General features: G+C 46.2%; 1 protein-coding gene across 15 annotated transcripts in view; it reads right to left on the bottom strand.

Annotated features, from left to right (window-relative positions):
- The window catches only part of NCOR1 (nuclear receptor corepressor 1), a 1,934,049-nt gene that overhangs the window by 1,518,041 nt on the left and 396,276 nt on the right, over nucleotides 1-19,732 (bottom strand). For all 15 annotated transcript variants that reach the window (XM_078679968.1, XM_078679976.1, XM_078679969.1 and 12 more), the window contains exon 14: nucleotides 15,178-15,232. In XM_078679968.1, coding sequence (XP_078536094.1) covers nucleotides 15,178-15,232 — 55 coding nt within the window. The remainder of the gene's footprint in view (nucleotides 1-15,177; nucleotides 15,233-19,732) is intronic.

Raw genomic sequence — 19,732 nt, 5'->3', positions numbered from 1 at the left:
TCTGAAGATGGCGCCCAAGGGTGGTGGCTTCCGCCGGAAGCACGCCAACGTCACCGAAGGTACACCAAATGGTGGGACGTCGACGCCCACCTGGGCTACGACAAAAAAAAAAAAAAGAAAAAAAAGACTAAGATTCCGGACCCAACCACCAGATTGCGGAATATGCACAGCATAGTGAATCCAGAAAGATTCACGCTGCAAAATAGAGGTTCACCTTATTTAAATAGATTGCGCAGCCCTGCTCGTCCCACTGAAGTATCTGCATCGCTGGCAGCGTCTAAGCAGTAGTGCTTGGTGAAGGTATGCTTGCTGGACCAAGTTTCTGCTCTGCAGATGTGATGGAGGCACTCCAGCAAAAAGGGCTGTTGAGGAGGAGACCGCTCTCATAGAATGCTCCCTTGGCAATGATTGCAATGGTCTTCCTGCTTGCTGATGACATAGGCTGATAGCGGAGGACACCCAGCGGACTATGGTCTGTTTAGATACAGCGTATCCTTGACGTATCCTTCCATATGCTACAAATAACTGGTCAGTCTTACGCAATGTAGCAGTTCGTTGAAGATAGAATTTAAGACATCTTCTAATGTCAAGGGAATGCATAGCTTTCTCTGCTACCGTTTGCGGATTAGGAAAGAATGTTTTTAGAATTACTGGTTCGTTAAGATGGAAGTCGGATGGAACTTTAGGCCTGTAGCTTGGATTGGTACAAAGCACCACTGAATTTGAAGTAAATTGCAAAAACGGAGACTTGATGGTAAATGCTTGAATGTCACTGACTCTACGTGCCGTTGTCAGTGCTAGAAGAAGAGAAACCTTCCAGGTAAGGAGTTTGAGATCCACCTTATAAATAGGCTCAAAGGGGTGGCGCATGAGCGAAGAGAGCACCACATTCAAGTACCAGGAAGGAGGTGGACGCCGGACAGGAGGGAACATTCGGAATAGACTTTTGAAGAATTGTTGAATTATTCTTGTGGAGTACAGAGAATTAGAGCCATCTTGACGGAACCTGGAAATGGCCGCCAAAAACACCTTCAGTGTGGCATGAGACAAGCCAGATTTAGCCAATTGAAGAAAGAACGGTAAGATCTGTTCCGGTTTAGCATGGAGTGGATGTAGATTGGCTGTGAGACACCAGGCACAAAACCTTTTCCATTTAAGTTTGTATGTCTTAATAGTAGCAGGCGCTCTAGCATTGGCTAAAACCTCTTGACAATCCTGAAGAATATCTAGATGGGCGAACTCAACGTGTTGAGGACACAAGCTGCTAATTTCAAGGACGCTGGGTCCGGGTGACAAATTTGACCCCTCTGCATAGTTAGAAGATTCGGTATTGGTTGAAGTTGTATGGGATTGCACTTCGAGAGAAGTAGAAGCTCGGTGTAACCAATACTGGCGAGGCCACCTGGGCGCAATGAGGATGAGGCGACATGGTTGCCGTTTCATTTTCCGAATGACTCTGGGAACCAAAGGAATCGGCAGACAGGCGCATGCATATATCTGAGACCAGTTCATCAAAAGTGCATCCCCGCAAGAGTCCTTGTGGGGAATCCAGCTTGCAAAGTTTAGGCATTTGTGGTTCTGGTTCATTGCCAATAAATCCAGGTCGGGATGACCCCACTCTCGAAAGACTCTGTCCAGAGTCGGTTGATGGATTTCCCATTCGTGATTGGACACTTGTTCTGCTGAGAGAGTCCGCTAGCACATTGGACATTCCTGGAAGGTGCACTGCCGAAAGATTTATCCTGTGATCTAAAGCCCAACTCCAAATTTCTGGGACCTGCTGAGAAAGAGAGGCAGATTTTGTGCCCCCTTGTTTGTTCAGGTAATGCATACTTGTTGTATTGTCTGTTTTGATTAGAACTGTGGATCCTTGTATTACTGTTCGAAAGGACTTTAATGCCAGAAAAATCGCACTCAATTCTAGCAGATTTATGTGCCATTTTCTTTGATTCATATTCCACTTTCCATTGACAGTCATATCCTGTAGGTGTGCCCCCCCCATCCTTCCAGGGAAGCATCCGTGGTGATGATATACCTTGGAAAGTCCGCCAGGAATGAACGCCCTATTTGTAGGTTTTTCATTTGAATCCACCAAGGAAAAGCTTCTCTCATGCGGTAAGTTATGGTGATCCAGGCGAACGACCCTGAGACTTGCACCCATTGGAGGTTGAGTTCCTCCTGAAAAGGTCTCATCTGAAAACGGCAGTTGGGTATGAGAGGGATGCAGCATGATAGCATTCCTAGGAATGACTTGAACATTCGTACTGAAACTGACTCTTTTTGCTGCAAGCTGAGGGCCATGTTGCAAATCTTGAGTTGTCTTTCCTTCGAGACAAAGGCTTGAGCGAGCCAAGTGTCTAATGTGGCTCTCAAGGCGCTGAGCGAAGCCCAAATGGGAGAACCTTGAATTGAAAATCCCTGCCAGCCACTCTAAGCCTTGGACATTTTCTGTGCCTGGGAAGGATGGGTACATGAAAGTAAGCATCCTGAAGGTCAAGGGTGGCCATGTGATCGCCCTTGGAAAGGAGCTGGAGGATTTCTTGAAGTGTTAACATCCAGAAGGACAGTTTCTTGAGGTATTTGTTGAGGGCACGCATGTCGAGGATAGGGCGCCATTCCCCTGACTTCTTTCGTATGAGGAAGAACCTCCAATAGAATCCTCTTCCTTTCTGCAATTGAGGAACCTTTTCGATTGCATCTTTCCGAATCATTATATTTATTTGGGAGAACAGCTCCTTGAGGTGGGCTGCTGGTGGACCCTTTGGAGGTGAATTTGGAGGGGTTTTGACAAATTCTAAAGCGTGCCCTCTGGTTACCATGTCCAGGACCCATTTGTCCGTGGTAATCTTGGACCAATTTGAGAAGTAATGGGATATTCTTCCTCCAACTTTTGACCTTGGTATGGGCAGAGGTGGTGGCAGGTGACCGGTCTCATTGCCTTTTGGAAGAATCCCGTCCCCGATAAGAGGACTTTCTTTTTCCTTGCGAAAAGTTGTTGCCTCGCTGTCCGTATGTTTGTTGCTTATACGGCTGGTATCGCTGGGTACCCTGTGAAGATTGGTACGAGCGTGGTTGGGAGTAGCCCCCTGTATTAGAATAGGATCCACGTCCATTGGCTCCTTGAAAGGACCATTTGCGAAACTGCAGGTTTCCTAGCGACCTTGCGGTTTCAGTATCTTTCTTTATGGCCTGAAAGGCCTCATCAATGTGTTGGCCAAAGAGAAATTCCCCATCGTAAGGCATATCTATTATTTTTGCCTGGACCTCTTGGCGGAAGGATGTTGACTTCAGCCAACCTTGCCTCCTCAGCACTGCTGCCCCTGCTAACTGTTGGAAACCTGTAGACGCCACATCTACGGCTGCATCAACCATGTCCGCAGAAGCGCACTCTCCGTCATGCAATATCTTCTTAGCTTCTGATCTTTCTGGTTCCGGAAGCTTTTCAAGATATGGTGAAATATCCGACCACATCTGTCGATCATATCTCCCCAGTATTTCTAAGGAGTTTGCTGCACGGATTGTAGTTGCAACTATCGTCGACACCTTTTTACCGATGGAGTCCAGACGTCTGCCATCTCTGTCAGGTGGAGCGGTCACTTGTGAGGACGGGTTCCTGGCTCGTCGCTGGGCTGCTTGAGTGAACACCGACTCTGTCTTAGCTTGTCCTATAATGCATGAGAGGCGCTTTATACTTTCAAAGAATTTGGAGTCGACATTATTTTAAGGCCCTCCTTCCATATAAAGTCTATAATTGGAATTGTTTTAACTTGTCTTTGTGGCTGATCTTTAAAGTCATACAACAAGCAATCGTCCTGTTTAGTTTCCATAGCTATTTGAAACCTCTTTGTTGCTCTTTCCATTACGAGATGGAATCCCCTATGTCCACAGGCGGTGAGTCCGCAGTATGAGGAGCAGTAGGTGATGGGGTTTGTGCTTGGTAATCGTCCCACTCCGACATCACAGATTTATCATCCACCTCTCCTTCCTCTGTCATCATCAGTGGTTAAATCTCCCTGCGTATGGTGAGATTGTGCCGGAGAAGGTGAAATTGTGGAACGTTCGTCAGGTGCTGGTGCTGGAGAAGATTGTCTTGGGATTCTTAAGGTTGAAGCTGGTGTTTGAGGCATTAGTGTTGCAGGAAGCGACTCCGCCGACTCAGATGGATGGAACCGGCGTTAATAGTCGTTCAACATGTATTGCAGATTGTTAAGGAGATCTAGCGGCATCTGTGCTATTGGCACCACAGGAGAGGCTTGATCTATAGACTCATGAAGTTGATCTTCATCCTCATCGTCTTCCTGACACTTTATCAGCAGTTATGAAGGACTTCTGGCCACTTGGAACCTGTCATCCTCGTCTGATTGTTCATCCTCCTCTTCTTCTGAATCTAGAAGCTGCTCAGGCAATTTCAGCGGTGATAGAGCCGTTCGAGAAGAGCCTCTTCATTGCAATAAGGAAACCCCCGTAAATGGAGAGGTAAAGGAGGTAGCAGACTGAGCAGCCGACCAAACTTGCAAATCTGTGCATGAAGAAAGAAGAGGTGTCGACGGACCAACCGTCGACGGAGATATTGTATAAATCGTGGCCGATGATGAAACAACAATCTTGATCGACGGGGCTAACAATGTCGACGATGTTTTCGACAACGAGGTAATCTTCGTCAACGAAGTCGTCGACGATGATGTAGTCTTCGTCGACGACGTGCCTTCGACGGCGGTGGAATTTTCGTCATCGACGCAGCTGTCGACGACGGTGTTATTTGCCGTCGATGAGAGCTCCATCGTCGTCGACGAAAATTACACTGTCGTCGACAGCTGCATCGGCTATGAAAATTCCACCGCCGTCGACGAAGACTACATCATCGAAGACTTCGTTGACGAAGATTGCCTCGTCGTCGAAAACAAGGCGATCTCCGTCGACGAGGAACCCGTCGACGGGATTGCTTTCGTCGACGGGCTAAGCTTCGTCGACTATGCGCCCGTCCATGACATCCTTTTTGTCGTCGACGACGGAGCGTCGACGCTTGATGGTAGAACCTTCATCGACGAGATGGGCCTTACTGAAACTAAGACCATCGTCGACAGTGAGGAAGCCGACGACAATCATCTTAGGTCTTGGCGATGAGAAAGTTACTGTCGATGTGGAGGAAACATCATAGATGGAAACAGTCGACGGAGAAGCTGTCGACGATGTCTTTCATTGAGGCAAATTTTTCTGTGACAATCTTTTAGTTGGTACAGACTAAGTAGACTTTCTCGGGAGCGTATTAAGTCTGGATTTTGAAGGTGGAGAAGCCTTTTTTGAGGTAGAGGAAGAAGGCAAGCTTGAATCCTTAGCTTTTCTCAACACCTTAGCCCCAGAAGATACCTCCGCCTTAATCTTCCCCTTTCTGGAAGAAATAGAAGACCCCGAAGCCAAACCTCCTACCTCAGATAGAGGATTATCCTGGTCTTCTGAGGAAAGGTTCTGCAGATCTTACAATTCTTTACCTCATGGTCTGGATACAGGCAATAAATGCAATTTTTTTGTGGGGATCTTCTTTAAAAAGCCTAAGCTTACCACAAGACTCATATGGTCTGAAGAGAGATTTTGAAGAAGACATTCCAAAATAGGTAGAAAACCAGTCAGGTTTGAGAAGTACTGAGCAGAGCTCAGGGAAACTCCCTTCACACGACGTGCAGTAGAAAATCTGCTTTTTTATGTACCGTGGGACTCCCACTCCGACGACGGGGCATGATTCAGGCATGTGAATCTATGAAAGACACCCCAATACTGGAGAAGTATTCTTCGTATCTCAGTGCTCTGCCCACTTAACAGAAACCATGCTAGCAAACATGGTAAAATCCAACATTCCCAGAATTCCTCGATTTGAAGTGAACTGAACCCTAACGGCAAATGATCTATGGCTAAGTGAACAAATATTATGTTGCTCCAAAAGGGGCAAGCATCTGCTCATTTTTCAAATGTATCAAAATTGTAACTATTTACTTTACTCCGCTGCAAACTGTAGTCCTATTGTTTGAAAACTCAGCACACATTTTATTCACTATTCTTCACTATGTATATAGGTACCTAAGCTTCTAAACCACTCTTACAAGTAGGCCCTTAACTTCTCAGCTTCACTAGTGCTGGGGGGATATCTTCCTGACTCAGACAGGATAATTCGCAGTAACCAAAGAATGCACCAGACGCAAAGAGGAGGTTCTAAAATACTCATAGAAAGTGTTCAGCAGGTGTGAGAAGTTGGCCTGATGTGCAGTGCTCACTATTCTAGTGATCACTATATATCAGTCCAAACAACCCTTATTGATGATTGGTTGTAAGTCAACCTTATAGACCAGCTATCCTAGTAGCATGGATACGAGCAGTCTAAGGCTAAGACTCTAGAGGGCGTGTTAAGCCAGCTGTTTTACCATCACATTACCCCTTGAACACCCAGTGAAAGGACACCACACAAGTTGTTATGAAAATAAACAGTGTATTTATTTATAACAAGACTACCCTGGCTCTTTATGAGACAGGGAGCTAAGCACACAACAAAACTCTTACGAAAATACTTTTAAGTTAGCACGTTACACAAATGCCCGAGGGGCACGAAAAACCATATACGCTAAAAGTGGAATGCGAATTACTAGCAGGTAAGTAACAGTTCTAATAGGCTTTGGAATCGCTAGGACTGGACTAGGGAATCGTTAGATTACTACTAGGAGGCCCAGGGGACTCGGGTGCAGAGTGTGCACTCTCACGCGGGATGCGGGACGAAGTCTATGGAAGCTAGAATTCACAAAGTTAGTGTTCACGGGCGAACCCGACCTGGTAGGGAGAAAACGACAGTGGATCCTGACCCTTGGATAGTGAGGCTATGCTGGGACACCGGAGTGCCGAAGTTACCTAGCCCAGGGGCTGCAGCTGCATAGGTCTGAAAAGACGTCGGGGATCTCGTTGCCGGACCAGGAGCCTGGAAGGAAGAAGTTGCTGGCAGGCGACCAGTGAAGGAAAGTTCGATGGATCCAAGCCTGGATCAAGGAAGAAGAAAACCTGAAAGCAGAGGGGACCAAGTTCTTGAATCACTAGCCAGTGATTAAGTGGGCACCAGGATGGCACCGGGCGAAGTCACCGCAGTCAGGTGAGTGGGCGCTGCTGGGCTCTGCAGTCTCTCGGACCAGGAGGCGTTGTCGGCGACCAGGATGGAGGTGCGAGCTGTCCCACGAAGGATGAAGTCGTTGGCGTCGAAGTTACCCAGGATTGGGCAACAAGCCTTGGCTAATTCAAGCCCACGCGGTGGACTCAAAATGGCGTCTTGAGTGGACCAGGAGGGTCCGGGGTGCTCCTCTTCTGGAAGGGAGCAAGGGCCAGTCTGGAGCAACCAGACCAGCAGCAGAAATGTCGTCGGGCGTCGTCAGGAAGGCCACAAGCCAACGGGCTAGTAGCCAAACAACGCGGTGAGCAGCGGAAAGCAGAAGGGCCCCACGCAGATCGTGGAGATGCTGGGGGGCTGCACTTCGGAGCTGGAGCTGCTCAGAGTCGGGGCTTCTCGGACCCCAAAGCACTCACCAGTAGATTACTCGGCGGGCTTGCTGGAAAGAAGTCGTGCAGTCTTGCAGATGGCCGGTCCCTTGAGGTCTCGTCGCACCCACGGTTCTCAGCTGGGCTGTAGAGGTGGGTAGAGGTCAGAGGTGCCAGGGAAGCCGGTTCTCGTCGAGCTGGGCAGTCGGATTCCGGAGGAAGGACTTACAGCAGACCGCAGTGTTCTTAGATGGTGCCTGCGGATGCAGGATGACTACTCCTTAGTCACAAGGGAGAAATCTTAGGAAGAAGTCTTGAGTTCCTTTCGCCGAAAGTAGTTTCAGGATTCAAAGATGATCTGATTTGGAAGGGGGCCAGTCTCTACCTTTATCTGGGAAAAGGGGGCTGGCACGCGACTAGGTCCTGCCCTATGGGTGGGACCAGGAGGGGGGTGGTTACACCCACTTCCTTGGCGGGCTTTTCCCCAGGCCAGGGGCTGGAGTGCCCCTGGAACTGGTTCCAGCCAGCCTATGCACAGTGAGCACCGGGGTGCCACGTGCAGTCACCTTCCTCTAAAGCCCTGCCTACCTACAATACACAAAACCCTGTCTGGGACGGTGCTGGCACCGCCCCTGGCAGGAAACCCTTTGTCCTTATCTCCTGCTCTGGGAGGACTCCCAGCAGCAGGAGGGCAGACTTGTGTCTCGGTGGCAGCATCCATTTTGTGGATGCTAAGGCTCTGTCTGACTTTTAACCGGGTTATAGGTTACATGCATGTCGTGTCCCTCTAGAAGGGTGGAATGCTAACCCCGTCGCCAGAATTGGCGAGGGGTTAGTATTCCAATTCGTATGACACCTTACTCGACATGTTTTGATAAAGCGATACCAGAGTTGGCACATAACCGCGAGGATTATAATGCACTTAAGAGTATATGGTATGCGATATCATGGAAACGGCTAAGGGATGGATCCCGAAAGCCGCAGACAGGCTCAGCTCATGCCAGAGCACCATCTCACACGATTCCAAGCACTCTGCCTTCAGGATTGTTAAGGCCTGCCATAGGAGTGACTGATAGGAGATCTGTGTGTCCATTTTTAGGGTTAGATATAGGTATACTATATCTAAAGCAAAGGGTGATTACACCACCTTGCCCCAGCTGTCGTGCAGCCAGTTGTGTCAGATTTGGATGGCCAGCCAGGGGTGGCATAATACATGCTGCAGCCCCTGGTAGGCCCTGGGTACACCTATGCCCTGGGTACCTAAGGTACACTGTACAGGGACTGATAAGGTGACTCAGTATCCAATTTAGATATGTATCTAAGGTACATGGAATCCATTTTACAGAGAGAGCAGTAGGCCTGGGGCCCTGAATAGCAGGGTTCCAGGTCAACTAAGTCAGAAAACCAGCAAAACACCAGGCAAAAAGTTGGGGGCAACTATAGTCAGGGTTCTACCTTCCTACAGCAGGTGACTGGGCATTATTTCAATTCAACTAAACCCAATTAACCATCAAAACGATCTATAGCCTACATAGGATATATCGTATAGATACATGCGTCGATAGAAGTTTAAAATGGACTCCAGTATATGTAAAGGCCATGCATGAATGTGCCCTACTAGCAGGCCAGCTGGCATTCCCTTCCATAGTTATGGTTACTTACATTTTCGCTGTCGTTTTTACTTCTATTATGAGTATCAACTGCTGTAACACGATGTACCACTGCACGGGTACAATCTGAAACCAATGTATTCTTGGTTTTCCAGATTGTTTAAGGGTCGCCAGGTCAAGCGTCAGCAATGCTTGATCAAAACCCAGCCTAAGAAGCACCTCCTGCAGGAAAGTGCCCTTTTCGACGTGGTCACTCCCACGTTTTGCCTGATATTTGATGCAATTTCAGCTGGAAGTATACTGAATTCCTGTAAACCAGGTCCTCAGTGCACAGTTTTTTTGTGTGTACTCCAATATCTTACCATAAGTCCCGCATTCTCGGACAATAACCTATGTGTAGTGCCTTTGTATCCATTATTAGATACAGTCAGTATTCCACACCTCTACACAAACGGCGATGCCACTAACACCTTTCAGAGTAAAGAATGAATGTCATGGACTAAACGAGCTTGGTAAGACTCATGCTTGGGACTACACCTCTCAACACACCTCTATACAGATGGTGATGGCATTAGCACCTTTCAGAGCTACGAACACACTCCATTCCCTTGGCACGTTCGGATAGACTCATGCCGGGCTTGGGACTACAACTCCCAAGTGCGCGGGCTCATGTGACATCGCTTACATGACACGATTGCAGCAGAAGCGATCACACACCGAATCCAGCGCTAAGCAATACAGGATCCAGTATTTATACAGTAGCCACCCCTCGGGACAACGTCCTCCTCCAGCTTTGGAATGACGAACAGCTGGCTCTCTGCACACATGTACCGATCATTGACTTTACGTTTGCTACTATGTTAGCGCAATTCTGCCACACTTTTTGCACAACCCTGTGTTCTCCGAGTTTACCAAACTGCCCCGTATTTTAAGGAAAGGGTCTTTCGCCCTACCACATAGGTTAGAACCCGCACTATTATCCCATTTGGGACCTATTTTATTTAGCGCATCGCCACTATACCATAGCTGTGACATTTCAGAGCATATACGTGAAGGAATGCCTCTCATGTTTATAAATGAGCTAGTACCTGCATTTTGGCGTTAATTTTTAACTTAATTGCTAAACCAACTTTTCAGCATCAGCACACATAGCCCAGGCTGGGGCCCACCACTCTTAGCATGGTGTTTGCAGGGGTATAGTATGCACCACTGCTTATCTTGCTGTACACCTTGAAAGATCATTGATTTTATCTGTATGATAGAGTAGGTTTTTCAGTGTAAAGATAAGTGGCATAGCGTGCAGTGGTTTAGTGTCATACAGTGCAGTTGTGCAGGTTAGATTAAAGTGGCTAAGAGTGGATTGGCACATAGTACAGTGGCATAGAGTGGGACAATGTAGAGTAAAGTGGCATACAGTGCAGTGTCATAAAGTAGAGCAACAGAGTGTGCCGAGTACCACAGTATACTGTCGCTGAGTGCAGTGGTACCAAGTAGAGTGGCGTAGACTACAGTGGTGTAGACTACAGTGGCAGAGAGTACAGTGGAATAGAGTATAGTAGTGTAGAGTGCAGTGGTGCAGAGTAGACTAGTGTATAGTGCATGCAGTGGCGGCTGCAACCGAACGGAGGTGGTGAGGCAGGGGGTTGGGGAAAGGAATGAAAAAATAAATCAATTACCTGGTATGGTTGCCGCCTCTCCTCATCTCTTCTGACACTTGGTCTGAAGCAGGAAGCACACAGGCTCCCCTAAGTCAATCACAACACTGCGGTCACCATGACAACAGCATCGTAATTGGTCTAAGCGCCATGGTTCGTGGTTCAGAGAGGGACTATGAGCCTGTGTAAACTTTCCACCCAGGCTGAAAGAAATAGCCCGGTGGAGAACATGCAAAGTGCGCATGACTGTTTGGTTGGCCCAAGACAGCCGGCCAAATAGTCATGCGCACTTAGATAGTGCCCACCACTCCTCCCCCTGCTCCGCACACCCGATCCCTAGAAACGACCAAGTACAAAAAAATAAAAAGCTAATAACATTGCGTTATCATTTTATTTGTATTTTGTAACTGCTCAGAGAGCAGTGGGGCGACGCTTTCCCGCTTTAGAGGAGGACCTGCCGCTGGTCCACTGGTTTTGAAAAAATTGTGTAGAATCTACTGTGTAGGAAGATGGCTTTTTATGTAGTGATGCCAATATAAGGGCACACCATGCAAAAATGTCCAGATGACCCTCGTGGTTTACAGGGCTAACTTTAATAATCCCAAATGCTCTATTTGTGGTAATGTGGCAGAGCCATTTAGGCTGATCAGAGGGGAGTGTTAAGCATTTGTGTACACGCACAGTCATTAAATGGTTCACACATTCAATAAGAAATCCGAGACAAATGTATACAAATAAAGTATATTTTTATAAGAATTTAGACACCAAGATCTTTAGAATAACTTTAGTACAAGCAAAGATATGTATTTTAGAAGCAGGCAGAAAAATACTCAAATAACAGTTTTGAGACTTGAGCCTCAAAAGCTGCAATATATTCCTATGGGATGAAAAACACATATAGGAAAAAGGTACTGGTGAACTGAATTTGGAGATGCTAAGGGGCCAGGGTCCAAAGGACCACCAGCAGCTTTGGTTTACCTGCCCTGGTGCGTCTCGAGTGCATAGGTGCTGGTCAGGATGGTAGCTTTGAACGCTCCACCAGTGTCAGGGGGACTTGGGGGAAAATCCGGGTGAACTCAAAGGGAGGCTCAGGTCGTGGGAACTCCTAAATCAAGGGGACACAAGCAAAGGTTGTGGACTCTGGCTGTGGAGCTCATGAGCAGAGGATCTTGGCTGGCTGGCCACTGGTGTAATAGGCTCTCACTGTTATCGGTCAAATTTGCAGAGGGTAGAAAAACAAGACAGCAGGTCCACTCTGGTCCTGGGTCTCGTTCGTCCCGATGTCCCACGTCGTGCAGGAAGGCTTCCAAGGCGGTGGAGTCCGGACTGGACCCGAAACAAGCCTTGGCAGGAGCAAGAGACCTGTACTGAAGGTATTGGTGCAGGGGAGCTCCCAGAGGGTCTAGCGTCTCAAATAGGCAGAGAGGTTGGGCTGACCTCCTAGTGTCCATCCAATCTATTCATCAGTAGCAGTAAAGTGGAAATGACGGTGTCTAGAAGAGTGCAGTGGTGTAGAATGGCGAAGAGTAAAGTGGAATGCCGCTGAGAGCAGTGGCGTAGAGTAGATTGTTTCAGAGCAGAGTGCAGCTGCACAGAGCAGAGTGCAATGGTATAGAGTGCAGTGTTGCAGAGTAGGGTCGCATGGAGTGGCATGGTGTAGATTGCAGTGCCGAAGACTGCAGTGGTACATAGTAGAGTAATGTGGACTGATGCAGAGTAGAGTGGAGTGGAGTGGAGTGGTGCAGCTAAGAGTGCAGTGATGCAGTGTGGAGTGGAGTATTGTGGAGCCTGTAGAGTGGAGTGGATTAACGCGCGTATGCTTGGTATGGTAGCGCACTGCCCCTACAGATAACACATCTTTAACTGAAAAGAGTTACAATTGCACTCACATACAGTTTTACTGATTGAAGTATACAGTACACAAATAATAATGTGTGGAAATGTCATCACCCAATGTATTGATTTGATCGTAAGCACAGTTAATTTACAGAAATTTGCGCTAGAAAAAAAAGATCATAGAGCCTTCCTCTAGTAGGATCCCCAGTAGCCAACATGATTGTCACATAAATTCTCTCACTTTGAAGTCAGAGAAAGAAAAATAAACATAAAGCTCAATGGAAGAGACAGCCTGACATTTGACCTCGGTCTTTGAATACACAGCGAATATGACAAGAAAAGAACGAAATTTAAAGGCATGTTTACAGAAGGTGAGTTTGTAGAAGAATACTGTAAACAAGGTATGGGTAACGGGAGGAATGAACTTGAGCTGGGCAGCCGAAGCAAATAATCCCAGTAAATAGAAAGTCATAAAATGTGAGTTACAAACTTCAAAGCGAATGTTAAGCAACATACATAATCCATTCCTATTTAAACATTCTGAATGTCCTCAAGCTGTCTTTAGCAAAGCCTAAGTGCTGGCAATGCTCTGCTTCTCTTTAATTTTTCTATTTAAAAAAGAGTGTTGTGACGGATATTTCTAGTCATCTGTAACAAATGAAACTATTTTAAAAAATGAAACACATGAAATGTGACCATTTGTGGCCTATTTAGGCTGCAAGCCCTATTGTTCATGTACCTATGCGAGTTTATGTCCCTTACAAGAGTGTGTGTATATTGCAAAGTGTTCTGGTATTCTGCGCGTCAGCAGGCAATTCAGTGTTTATGACTACTGAAGAGGATCCACTGGAAGACAACCGTTTTGGATTCCGACAGCAGTCTATAGTCTCACACTACACATCCTCCTACCCATATAGTGACTGGGCTCTGGAAAACACGTTGTTTAATTGAAGATATCTTTTTGTTCACTGACAATATGTAGGCCTGAAGCAGTACATTGAGGGCACCATTTTTCAGACTATTTCCTGCCACCATCGGGTTCTCTCTACAAACGGCACAATAGAGGATGCATATCGCTCACCGAATGGCTTTTCCTAACAGCTTCATGACACAGAGGAGGTAGAACATTTGCCAAACTTATCTTTTTACTGGCAAATTCTCCCTTAATTAGCTAAAAATCACAAGTGTAGCCATAAATATGGTGGTAACTATGTTCCCTATTGATCTAGCTCAGCCTAGTGCACAGAAATTCATCTTAGTCCATTTTCACCATTTAAGCCAAAACCATTACTTTCTCAAAAGGTGTTTTTACACTCGATCTTTTAGACACCCTCTACCTGCACCTTTAGCGAGTTTTTTTCCAGCCATCTGGTCTAAGTTCCAGGAGACTACCCAGTCTCCCATGCACAGTAGCCTATGATGCAAAGTAGGCATTATAGGCATGACTTGTGGATGAGATGCCATGTATGTGCATGTACGGAAAGTCAGTAAGGAGAGGCACACAATAAAAAGAGACATTGGCATCTGAAAGAAATGAAAACACATTTGTTTGTGGCGAAACCACTTTAGGTAAGAGGAAATTGTTGAGCAGGGTGACAGAAACCTCGGTTCATCACCCATGCATTTGCCTCTCTAAGTATAGACAAAATGGAGGCTTTAGGAGAAAAGATGTAACCGCTATGAGTTTGGGAAGTTTACAAAATAGAGGCATACATTGAAACAAATGGGCTGTCAACTCTTTTGTTTCCAATATAGTTTCACACAACTGAATCTCAACCACAATAGTGAATGGTGAGTTCTCTAATGAAGTACTGCAATGTAGCCAAGAATCTGGTCTTTATAGCTGTGAACACTTTACTTTAAGACTATAATGTGAGTAAATGCTTAAACCACAAACATGAATGCAATATGGGGAAGGAGGAGTGAGGGGGGTATGGTGATGGGGGGAGGCAGAAAGAGGGGAGGAGAGAGAAAGAGGGGAGAGAGAAGGGGAGAGAGGAAGAGGGGGAGAGAGAGTGGAGAGAGAAAGGGAGAGAGAGGGGGAGGGAGAGAATGAGGGGGAGGGAGAGAAAGAGGGGGAGGGAGAGAAACAAGGGGAGAGAGAGGAGAGTGAGTGGAGGAGATAGAGTGGGGGAGAGAAAGAGAGGGGGAGAGAGAGAGAGAAGGAGGAGGAGGGGGGGAATCTTGTAAAGAATTGAGTCATCTCAGTAGTTTCATAAATCAGATTATGCCTGAATTAAAGGAATCTGACAATCAATGTTAAGTTTGTAGGGTCTGTCACAGACTTCATATTTTGGAAAAGAGAACTGCCAACAGTAAGGAAAAGACTATGTGAAACCACTACTTGAAAATGAAAATTATCCAATACTGAGCATTACACATGTAAATTAGCCAGTGATTAGGGACAATTCACATAAGCACAACAGTGCGCAAAACAATCACTCCACCTGTTGAGCAAATTTAATTGTTGTAGTTAATGTTAAAGCATACTGGCAGCCACAACACAAGCCTTGATTTAGGAGGAAGTTGCATACACTATCAAAACTGCACAAAACAAATAAACACCTTACCTTTCTTTCCAAGTAGGAGGAAATGAGACCAAAGTTTTTGGGGTGCTGAACAAACCTGTGAATCAGAAAGACTTCTTAGTTTCTGAATGCACAGAATGCATATACAGACAAGCTTGCGTTCACCAACTGCAATGTTAGAATCCTGGCCTACGTTTAATTGTCTGAAATGGAAACCCTCCCCTGAAACGAAATACCGGTAAAGAGAGAATCAAAAGCCTGGCAATAGTTCTAAACTTTGTTTTAAAGCATGTGTTTACAAAAGGTTAAGAATCTAAAAACTTAAACTCTTCTGAGCATTTGAATTTCAGAGAGGCCACAAGATGTACATATTTGTTTTAAATATATTGTTATTATAGTTGATCCTTCAGTGTATTTCCACAAACTGGTTTGGAAGCCCCAACGGTGACTGCTTCCTTCTAAATTGTTCATATGTTTCTTACATTTTAGTAGAGCCCTCAACAGAACTCAGCACAACATTGAATATGCCTTGTTCTTTAGCCACAATCACTTTTCCAGCTCAAGTGAAACCCAGAACTGCCTAGAAAACAAAAAAAGTGACGTTGAAGGATATCAAAATAGTTACATACCTTTGGGAGTAGTTCTAATTCCCGCATGAGCAAATTAACCTTATTTTGGGGAGGTGAGAGGGTTGCATCTGAATCCAGAAAATTATTCAAGTTCCAAAATACTCCTGCAGATGAGTGATGGTTCTGTTTTACACCATGATATTTCTGAATTCACAGGCTGTGCAGACGTAAGGGCTGGAAGAATCATTCTTCAATAGATGCTTTGTTTGCTGCTTCGTAGCCTGATTTAACAACCTTGAGATTTCAATTTACTTATATCCAACATCATCAGACCCATTAAAAGGCACAACTATGTTTGTTTTTGAAGGGTCAAGATGGCGGCCGCAGCAGTGGCCGAGTGAGGTGCTTGGACCGATGCTCCGTTTGACCCCCTCAGTGAAAGCCTATACTCCCTCTGGCTTTCCCCGTATCTGTTGTGCTAACTCTCTCAAGGCGGCGGTCCATGTCTGGAGGAGTGCGGGCACTTACCGTGAAGTTGCGAGAGCTTGAGGTTTCCCTGTGTTGGCGTTCTTCGGCGGTTGCTGACCAGTGAAGAGGGAAGGAGGAGCTGTGACGGGCGGCAGCGGCGGCTCCACCTGTCGGTCTATTGGGACGCGGATGCGCCGGGAGAGGCCGCGGCTGCTTCACGCAGAGAGAGACCTGCTCGGTGTGCCGAGCGGCAGCGGAACTTTCCTGCGGTGGTTTTGCAGAGCGCTTACAGAGAGATCTGTGGGCTGCCTTGCCGTGCCGGGATTGTTGACTGCGGCTTGCGTCCCCCGCAATTGGTGTTGACAATGGCAAGGGGCAGAGGAGCTGCAAGGAATCGCGGAGGAATAACTGCCCCCACACCTGTGAGTACTCCTGTTGATGGGGCCGTAACAACTGTGGCAGCGGAACAGGTGGTTACTCTGGGTGGCGAAGGAGGCACATCTGAGAACTCTGGGAACATGCCACTGGAAACACTATGGTGGTGGACAGGAGCCGTAAAACAGCACAATTACCTGACATATCAGGCTCAAAGGGGCAGAATGAGCACTTGGCTCAGAAGGGCGGCCAAAATCTCCCACCCCAAGATGCTATAAAGAAACAGCGAGTAGTGCCAGCAATATTTAATAAAAAGGGGACTTAAGTTAAGTCCAGTGTAAATGTGGAGCCTCAGAATTCGCAAACTTCTCAAAACACCCAAAATATGATGACGGTTGATCAGCACGAACCCCTGACAGCAGAGAGCGTGAGCCTTTCTGATGAACGCTTAATACAGGCGACCTCTCTAAGTGAACAACTACCGGATAGCGATGGAGCTACAGTGGGAGAACTAGGTAATACAGATGCTATAAACCCTACTATCTGTCCAGTAACTGACCTGGCTAGTGAGTCTGAATATGCTGGCTCTGACGGCAAGTTCTATTCTATGACAGATCTTACAATGGCGTCTGATAAGGAAAACGATTAGGACAGTCTCAGCAATCCGGGTGACTGGGGGGATACCCCTGTCGAAGAAGACCAGGAAATTCAGGAAGAACTTGAGTACACATTTTCTAACGGAACTGTAAGGAGAGCTGTAGAGTCTACAGAGTCTGCAGCGATTGTAGGGTTTGAACAAGGCTCATCAGTGACCCAGCTGAACTTGGACGCAGAGGATCTTGAGGAGAAATCAATCACCTTAGGAATGGTATACAAGAGTATTATGGCGCATCGGAGCAAAACCAGAGCAGAGGGCTTGCGCACACAAGGAGCAGTGAGAATGCTCTAGAGCACAGTAAGACGTTTGGTTAAAACATGTGCGGAGGTCTCTACGCGGGTGGTAGAAGTCGAAGAACGCATCTCCTCAGCTGAAGATACTCTGGTAAAACAACAGGCGGATATCGAGAACTTGCAAAAATCCAGGTGTGATGTGGACTGGAAGCTGACAGATTTAGAGAACCGGGATAGACGCAACAACCTGCGCGTATTGGGTATTGCGGAAGGAAAGGAGGACTCAGATCCACGAAAGTTTATCATCCAGCTATTTAGAGACGCTTTCCCTGAACTCAATACCTGGAACTGGGACATTGAAATAATCAGGGCACATAGGTTTCCATTTGTGATCAGGCAACGGCATAATAAACAAAATGCATATCCCCGGGCAATTTTACTTTGCCTTAATAACTATCTATTGAGGGAGGCATTATATGACTTGGCTCGTCCCGAACGAAAAAGGAAAAGTGCTGGATGTGAATTCTTTGTCCGCCCGGACTTTTGCCAGTCGACGGTACATGAGCGATGGGAGTTGCGGAAGTTAATAGCTCCATTCCAAGCAAAGGGCGCTCAATGTTTTCTGCTTAATCCGGAAAAACTAAAGACGATCTGCAAGGGCCAAACCCGATATTTTACTTCTTGCTCAGATGCACAGCTTTATCTAAAAGAAATGGAAGCGCATCCAAAAAGCCCCAATCTGAATAATACAAATTAATAGTTAAACTTGAACTTGTTTCAAAACTGGGTGGGAGGTAGTAATTTCTGAGATGTATTGCTGGATTGTTGTGTTATAGTTGCAATGGGAAAGTAAGGTGTTAAAACAGATATATTTTAGGGGCTCCCCCTCTCCCTTAGATTTATCTTTCTATTCTCTCAATATTGTTTTTCTGTGGCTCTTTTCTTTTGGAACACTTTTTCTTTTCATTTCAGGGAGAAATATTATTGGGGAGATATATATAGATGTATAAAGCCATATAAAAGTATGTAAAGTGGAATAGAGTCTCTAATTTTTAGAAAGCCTGATGTAAGGCTTTTCAATGGGAGGAGAGGGGAGGCAGTCAGAGGGCGGGGGCCTGGGGGGTCAAACACAGGGGCACGGGGTTAGGCACGTCCACATCGCAGAGAACATTGTCCTTAAGCCTCGTTGTGGGTGGTGGAGGGGTGGTGGGAAGGTAATGGGTGGCGGGGTTGGGGAATTGGGGGTAGCTGGTGAGAAATGGGTAGAAAAAAGAAAATAATACATGAAGTAAGGTCGGGAAGGAATCTTTGTGATAGAGCAGTCAGTAATTTTGTTTTGCTTAATTTGGGGATAAGCGGGAAAAATGGGGAAAAAAAAACAGATCAGATTTGATGGCAGACAGGGGGATTAGGGTAGGCACGTTGAATGTCAAGGGGCTGAATTCATTGGAGAAACGATGCCGGGTTGCACAGGAATTACGAGCTCTCCAATGTGATATAATATGTCTGCAAGAGACTCATATAGTATGGTCAAACTGTTAGAAGAACTAGGATTTAATTTAATTACTTGTACCAAATATTCTGGTGCTGCAAGAGGTGTAGCTATTCTTGCTAAAAGACATGTAACCAACACGGGCAGGATCCTATCTGATGGGTTAGGCCGATGGGCAATTGCAGAATGTCTTGTGGGTCATAGTAAATTCACGGTCTGTGTAGTATATGGTGCAAATTTAGATGAAGCAAGGATTCTGGAAAATCTGAATGTTGAATTAGCAGCGTGGCCTACACCATTGATTCTATGTGGTGACTTTAATATAAATCTTGCACCGAATATTCTAAATAATGAACAGTCAAAGTATGTTGGTAGGAAGCCACGCGTGTTTAAAGCATTACAGGCATTAACGGGCGATCATGGGTTAGTGGACGCGTGGGCCTTCTTAAGGGGGGGTGCACCCGGGTATACTTTTTTTTCTTTTCCCCATCGGACGCTAGTCCGATTAGATTACTTCTTCACTACTCAATCACTTCTAAATCAGGCAACGATACAAGTATATCCCAGAATTACTTCGGATCACGGGCCAGTAGTTTTCTCTATTGCTGGTATAATATCAACGACTCGACCAAGAGCCTTCTCTTTTGACCGTAAATTATTAGTGGAACAGCAATTCATCGAGCATATGAAACAATGGATAATTTTCTTTTTCAATACTAATCGAGGGAGTAGCAGTGTTGGAGGAGTGTGGGACTGTTTTAAAGCCGCCTTTCGTGGAGAGGTACTGAGTTATGGTTTATAC

Source organism: Lissotriton helveticus, chromosome 3_1 (genome assembly GCF_964261635.1).
Source record: "Lissotriton helveticus chromosome 3_1, aLisHel1.1, whole genome shotgun sequence".
NCBI lineage: Eukaryota > Metazoa > Chordata > Amphibia > Caudata > Salamandridae > Lissotriton > Lissotriton helveticus.
This window is presented reverse-complemented; position numbering and strand designations above follow the sequence as displayed.